Here is a 7,827-nt window from a genome sequence, read left to right as displayed (position 1 = left end):
TTAATTGTTCTGTCAGGAAATTTGTCCTTAGTTCTAGGTTGCTTCTCTCCTTGATTTAATCGCTAATTAGATGTATCCTTCTACCCAATCCAGGAACTGTAAAACCAGTTATATCAAGATGTTACTGTCCAGATCATGATTTTAATTTGAAGGTTTTGAGGCAGTTCTGCAGACTTTTAAAGCTGATTTTATTAGAGAGTACACAAGCAACAATTTATTTTGAAAACCTACATTCAGAGAATGTGAAGGGTAATTTGTAAAAACTTTAATATTGAAGATAATATATGAAATATTCAATAAATACACTATTGAAGATATGGAATAGGTTAAATCCCAAAACATATTATCACACATCCAGTAACGCAGTGGAGAGAGATCTGTTTTGAGGATCACATTCAGATTTATGTAATGTTTGAAGATCACAAGTGTTAACATGGTTGAACAAAAAGTAGATTAGAGGGCAGAATATTAAAATGGCAGAATTTAAATTCATATGTAACGTTATAAATAAAATATGCTATCTGCTGTAGCCAAACAGATGCTTTTAAGAGGACTAGGATAAGAGCATGAAATTATCCAGGATGGCATATATTTAAAATTTGGGAATGAATTTTAAATCAAATTCAATTCTAAAAATATTTTAAATTTATTTTCTCAACTATACCTTTTTCATCTTTTCAAATGCCCAAAATAACCAAAAGAAATGTTGATTACACATACTTTAGAATATTCTATCTTTAATTTTAAGAGGATCAAATGGGCAACTGTAGCTAAAATATACCTAGGAACACATACTGTTTGTTACTATTACCTATTTTATCCCTTGTTGATACACTTCCCAGAAATTTTGGTTACTGTAGTAAATTGGGTTAAATGCATGACTTTATAGTAGCAGACTAAGTGTTTTATACATATCTTTCCAAGTGCAGAATTTGGAGTTCCAGAATATTTTCCAATAGCACAAACTGAATTCATATGTATATCTGTAACTAGCTGTTGGAAAAAAATTTCCTACAAGGCTGAAAAAGGATACTTCCCTGAGGAATATTAAAATTAATAGGGAAGTTTTTCTAACATTAGTATATTATGAAGAATGCACATTCTTTAAACCTCTTAAGACTATAAAGCCTATATAACAAAATAGAGCAAATCACTTTTTCACTTATTTGCCTTGGTATAGTTAAATATACGAAATGTAACAACAGGATCTCAGAAAGTTATTTCCACTCCCTCCCACAACAAAATGCAAGGACAGACAAAAGCTTATAATTCTGATATAGCAATTTCCTTATAGCAGGTTTCATTGTTCTGGATGTACAGGAAAGCTGTATATATATATATATATATATACATCCTCAGTGCACAAGAAAAGCAATTTAAAATAATCATAAAAACAAACAGAAGAGCAGTTTGTACATTTTATATTTTTGGAGAACTCCAAAAATGTAATAAAGAATTAAAAAAATAAAGCTTTATCACAACAAGCAACAAGCTTTTCAGTACTACTTTGTTCCATTGACAGCTTTCGTACGATAGATATTAGCAGCCTGGTTTTTAACAGGCAGCAATTTATTCTAATTTTAACACAAATGCTTAGAATTAAACGTTAGAATCCCAGTGCTTAAAAAGGATAAGAGGTATCAATATTTTTACTGTTGTTATCCTCAAAATTATTTTCTCTAATTACTACATATATTAGAGAAACATTGTTGAATAACTATTAGACTCTGCTATTTTATGGAAATGTGACATTTACAAACAAATTCTACTGTATAGCATATTATACAGCATTCTTTAGAGTCCGTGGTCACTAAATACTGTCAACTGTGTCCCTTTACATCAAATACAAATATTATCGTATCACAAACAGTAGATAAATCTAAACCAGCAACATAGTTTCCAGATAAACTTATATTTTCCCAAACATTAGACTGATCAAATACAACATTAGTATTCTGGGAATAATGTGAAGTTTGAAAGAATGGGTTTTTAAAAGTGCTAGTTAATATGCAGTAGGAACCTTCAGAAAATCTGCTGTTCAAAGAGTATCTTTTCAAAACCTGCAGGAGGAGCATGACAGAAGTCACTGAACTGACAATCCAAAATGGCACTATCATCAACTGTAAGGGGGGAAAAAAGAAGATATACACATCACATTCAAATGCTCTTTGTTTATTACTGCAAACCTCATTGGATGTTCATGAGATGAAGTTATTACAGAGATGTTGCAATTCCTGTCTTCTGGAATGATCTCCACACAGAGATTTGCATGCTTTCCTCCTTTGTGTTATTCAGATTGTTTCCACAAGCCTTTGGGACAGGAGCCCCTTTTATTTTGGACTGATCTGTTTTGGTTTTGGTTTGTTATTATGTTCTATTGGTCAGCTATATTCTTTTATATGCGGTTTTTTTTTCAGCTTTTAAGCCACAGAGTCATTTGGCAATCTATAATAAATAATCCGTTTACTAACCCTGAACTTTCTGCTACATTGCCAGCTATACGTTTTACTTTTTTAGGCCATTGTGCTGAAATAAGTGACATACAGAAATTTAATAGGTATCTAAGAGGTATTCAATAGAGGTAGCAGTTAACATGGAATAGAGAGGTAAAGATGACGATATAGCCCAATTACCAAGTTCAGTTTATGGATGAGTAGGTAGCTGAACCCAAATCAAATGTAACATTTCATTCATTAAAATGTGAGAATGTCTCTTACCATAGACTGCAGGGAAGACTGTTCCTCTGATTCCTGAGGCTGGACAGTGCATATTTTTTCCATTTAAATAAACATTTAGTTCTACATGGTCATATGTAATTCCCTGTAAGACAGATATGAATTTTATATATAAACTTTCATCCCCCTTTTTGTTTTAATTGAACACTCACACACTTTATTCTGAACATTTTAGGCTGATATTTAATACATTTTTATTCCATCTTTATTACTTAATAAGTAACTCAGGCCAGTAAATGTACATAATACTCCTTCCTCCTTCTCTTCTTCCACACAACATGAAATTATTCATTGCCAATTGAAACAATGCTGCTCTCAGAAAACAATAAAATTACAATTATCACAATGTCAAACATTAAGCATTCAAGAAAGATGAAAAAAATAGAAAAATCTTGCCCTCTACTATAAAAACAAAAGTGACATTAAGAAAGATACTCTTGAAGCAAAATGTCACAACTTCAACCCTACTTTGGATTTCTAACACTGCTCCATGTAAACTGCTAAACCACTCTTAGGTGGAGGAAAAAATAAGTGACTATAATTCCCTACTTTGGAAATCTGTCTGTTTCCCTACTATAGTCTTTTTGTCAGCATTCATAATGTGCTGTCAAAATTCCAAACACAACTGGAAGAACCACTAAAAGCAATGACTATATCATCTTGAAATTTGTAATTATAAGAACTCCGAAAACTCAAGTTAGTTATACCTTAAATTTTAAAATACTTCGTCTGAAAAAAATACAGAGAAAGAATTTAGCAGGATCCAAATTTACAATGGAAAAAAGGCTTCCAAGAAGAAATAGAATTTTTGAAAGCATAATAGAAGCAAGGATAATGAAACTTTATTCCTGTATTGAAAATCAAATTCAGCCATATATCACTGCTTCTGAGTGTGACAGAGGAAGAACTACCTGTATATTCTAAATTGATTAGAATATTAGCAAATTAAATATGGAAAATATTTATAAAAAACACTTGGTCATGTTTTTTTTAAAGCAAAAATATATGAGGAAGAAGAACAAACAACTACTGGTAAGTAGATAGGGGTTTTTTTCCCTTATTATTGGAATCCACAAGCAGGAAGGACCATAAAATGAGGAAAGTTAATAATAAAATCCTTACCTGATTCTTAGGTAGGTATACAGAAAGCAACAAAAGTTCTACCCATATTATTGAGATATTTTACAATGTTACCATTTTTAAACCTATCCTAAGAAACTAAACATTAACAATGATACTTCACACAAAAATATTTACAATTTGGTAGAAAAAAATGTTATCTATTGATGAGTATCTATGAAACATGCAATATGAAGGCTATATTTATTTAGGAACACTATAAAAGACAACATGCCTGATTCACATTATATAATACCCATTAAGCAATACAGAGATTACTCTACTTACAAACTTTTGCCCATATAAACAAACCTGTCTCCAACTCCAATCTAGAAGGTGTCAAAAGTCAGGAGGAGGTTATATGTACACTTGGAGGATTTACAAATAAAATGGACAGCCTCTTGATATGTAAACTGTTTGTAAGTAAAGTACTGTATGTAATGTTTAAGCTCTGCTATTAAAATGTTTTTGTCAATGCTGTATATTAAACTGATATTTTTCTACAAATTTTGCCTTTTTTATCTTCTATTAGAATTATATTTATATTTATATTATATTATAATTATATTATATAGGGAATTACTTCAGTATAAATATGTCTGTTTCAGTACAGGTCTATGTTGCCAGCTTTTCAAAGACATGCATGTCAAATTTTTATACAGCTAATGGTAACTTTAACCAAAACAGACATAAAAGAGACATATAAAGGTTTATTTTAATATAGAGCAAATTGCTGGTATGGGATTTCAGCAATAGGTCACATTCTTTTCAGATATTTTGATTCGCATAAATGATAGTGAAAAAAAATCGAAACTCACTACAACATCACCCTCCTGTGGCAGACTGTTTGCTGGCAATCTGTTCTTTTCTTCATTGTTATAGTAAAGAGTTCCATCATTTCTCAGAACTAGACTATTTACATCATTCCCAAGAGGAATTTGGTTCAGGTTGACTTTCTGAGTTGCAACTCCAACACCCCAGATTCCTGAAATCACAGTAGAGGCAAAAAATGGAATGGCATAGTCATTAGATAAAAAACAGTAAAACTAAGTCCAAGAGTTTTCCTGGGTTTGCCATAGTAAGAAACAATTCTAAATTGTCTCCAATTAAGATAATGAAACTTAGTATTTCATTGCTGTGAGAAAACATTCATAAATGAAAGCTGATAGCTATAATAGCTGAAATTTGCATATGCAATTATATAGCTGAACTTTTCCTAACTGAACGATGAAAAACAGCAATAAGTGGATGAAGATATACCTTCATTATGGTTCTAATTATTATGTAAGGATTAGAAATCTTCAAATAGCCATTACAACACTGTTCATAGTATTACACACACACACACACACACACACACACACACACACACACATACACACACACATATAGAATTTCCAAATGACAGTCTATCTGTACAGCCATTAGAGATTTTGATTCTATATGAATAATATGAAATGAATTCTTGAAAAAGCTGATTTTGACTGACCTGTAGACTGGATTTTAAACTCAAAATAGCTCTTGTTCTGATGCAAAGGAGCATTAGCTAAGCATCCCCCTGTACCGCATACTCGTCGTCCATTTTTTACAACGACAACATCTGTTCCTGCAGAATATAAAGCATCAACAAGCAGAAAACACTTTGAACTATGTTGAAGACTTACAATACAATTTTTATGCAATCAACACTGATTGCAGTGAAATTCATTGTCAAGGAAATGTAACAAATGTTCATTTGTTTTTCATCCCTATACATTGTCCCACCTGCCATTTTTTTTTACAGAAAACTTATAGCACTCTACAGAATGTGTGGTGAAGTAACATTGGAAGATTCCAAGTGCATGCAGAGTTGGAGGATTTAACCACTTTTCAAGTTGTCCAAGGGAACATGGATAAATACGTTGTTTCGAAAGCAGGCATTCCATTATCAATGCATATATCCCACATAACAAGAGGGTGGGAATAGAACAGAAAAGAGCATGAAGACACATCAGCAGGCTCCCCTCCTATGTCCCACTGATCAGTCAGCTGTTTGTGTTTTTGACACAAAAATTCTAATTTCCCCCCAGTAGTGTATAATAGAATCAATAAGAAAGCAACCATGTGAAACCCATTCTTCTCATGACCAGTGAAATGTCAACTGGACTATAGGTTGTACAATTTCTTTTTCTAGAGAATGCAAGTAAGTACGACAGGATGTTTCCAATATGCATTTAGAATCTAAGGGTAAATTCTCAAAACTTTTTAAATCAGACCTTTGAAAAAATATATTTTGCACACAAGAACAATTTAACCAAAAATCAATGCAATTAACTAAAAACTATGCTAGCACAGTAAAATTTTCCAACTATCCTAATCCTTCTGAAAAGGACTTTAAAACATTTTGGTTTCAATATACTTTTGCTTTAGATGGGCAGATACTGCTGGTAAATGGACCATCAGAACCTTGAATCACATCTAGAACCCAATAACTTTTGCAGGTCTCAAAATGGTGGTGTTATCCAGATAAAATAAGGTGTACTCATAATTTTTGAATTCATTATATTCTGGACTATTTGCATCTTCTGAGTAGTCTTCAAGGTCAGTCCCATGTAAACAATACAGTCTGTGGGATAACCAAGAACAGAAGTAACATCAGATAAACTTGTGCAAAAGCCTGCTTGGCCAAAAATGCCACCTGCTCTAAGCAGCAGCTGTGAGTTCAAGAAGACCTTCAAACTTATGAAATAGTTCAGAAGAAAAGTGTTCAATCCGATCCAAAGTCTAATATGAAATAATCTGGTATCAGTTGGTATCCAAATCCAAATCCATTCAGTCTTGCTGGAATTAAGGCTCAGTCTATTTTTCCCCATCCAGATTCTCACAACTTCTGGGTACTGGAATAGCAACTCAGCTGCATCTTCTGTTTGGCTCAGTTTGAGATACTGTACACAACTGTGTATCACCTGCATACTGATGGCTCCTGATTTCCATTGTTGAGCTCCAGAGTAATTTCATGTAGGAGTTAATAAGGGGAAGGAAGAGCCTACAAGACAGAAAATCTACCGCGTTCCTATTTTACCCACCAGTTTTCCTTGCTGTAAGTCTCTCAACTGTATGTACTTCAACTGCATAATTTCTGTTCATATTTTCTGCCCATTTTACAATTTTAAGGAACAAATATCAGAACTATAGTCAATTGTTAATTGACAATACTTAATCAATTAAGTATTGCTCTTTCACAGATTTCTCTAAGGGGATTAAAAGACTGGCACTTTCATTTTGAATCTGTTCTTTAAAAAAAAACACGTGAAAACCACATATTTAAATGGGGAAGAGGAAGGAGACTTGATGCTGCCTCCACATTAATCATATAGACCAATTTTGTTAATTAGTATTTTGTTTATTCACATTTCTAAGTCTAGGTCGTAAACAACTTTAGCTATAGCAGAGTGCATCGATATAATTAAGGTGCTTCACAATAGGAAAAATGTAAGAGATTTGTAGTTTCCTTGGTATAGGTAAGAATGCACTTTGAACTCAGCGGTGAAGAAACATGCAATCCTCCATTTATTAAAACAGTAAATTAAAGAGATACTTCCACCTTTTACTATTTTTTGTTTCCTAGCGCAAAACAAACCTTCTTTGACAGGGGGAGAGAAGGATGGAGAAGTCATACTTTTCAAATTTAAAATTTTATAAACACAGAAACAGAAATTGAAACATATTGTTTTCGTTAACAGCACAAGCTCAACGTGGATTTAGAAACGAGCGGGGCGCGTTACGATTTCTTTAAAGGTGCAGTTTCCAGGGGGATTTATCCCTGCGCGCCAATCCTGCGACAGCGGCTGCACTTACCCATCTGTTGCGTGTCCAGCAGCACCGACGGCATCTCCTTGAGAGGGATGTGCCCGGCGCTGCCTTCTCCGCACCAAGCCCAGCGCAGGCAACACCACACGGAGCCCGAGGCCGCCCCTGCCGACGCCGCCATGGT

General features: G+C 33.5%; 1 protein-coding gene across 1 annotated transcript; it reads right to left on the bottom strand.

Moving 5' to 3' along the window:
• Positions 1-213: 213 nt before the first annotated feature.
• Positions 214-7,827, bottom strand: SPRYD7 (SPRY domain containing 7). Its single transcript, XM_070956735.1, has 5 exons — positions 7,692-7,827; positions 5,344-5,460; positions 4,673-4,839; positions 2,718-2,820; positions 214-2,120 (listed from the first exon to the last, which is right to left on the bottom strand). The coding sequence occupies exons 1-5, from the start codon at positions 7,822-7,824 to the stop codon at positions 2,023-2,025; spliced, it is 618 nt and encodes a 205-aa protein (XP_070812836.1). The 5' UTR covers positions 7,825-7,827; the 3' UTR covers positions 214-2,022.

This window comes from Pituophis catenifer, unplaced genomic scaffold, assembly GCF_029215685.1.
Source record: "Pituophis catenifer annectens isolate HBS135680 unplaced genomic scaffold, rPitCat1.0.hap2 SCAF_1, whole genome shotgun sequence".
NCBI lineage: Eukaryota > Metazoa > Chordata > Lepidosauria > Squamata > Colubridae > Pituophis > Pituophis catenifer.
The sequence above is the reverse complement of the archived record's forward strand: the minus strand, read 5'-3'. Positions and strand labels throughout refer to the sequence as shown.

Coding starts and splice junctions, on each gene's coding strand:
- SPRYD7 (XM_070956735.1), bottom strand. CDS start 7,824: ATGGCGGCGTCGGCAGGGGCGGCCTCGGGCTCCGTGTGGTGTTGCCTG. Junction 5,461..7,691: donor GCTGGACACGCAACAGATGG/GTAAGTGCAGCC, acceptor TATATTCTGCAG/GAACAGATGTTGTCGTTGTA. Junction 2,121..2,717: donor AGTCTTCCCTGCAGTCTATG/GTAAGAGACATT, acceptor CCCCCCTTACAG/TTGATGATAGTGCCATTTTG.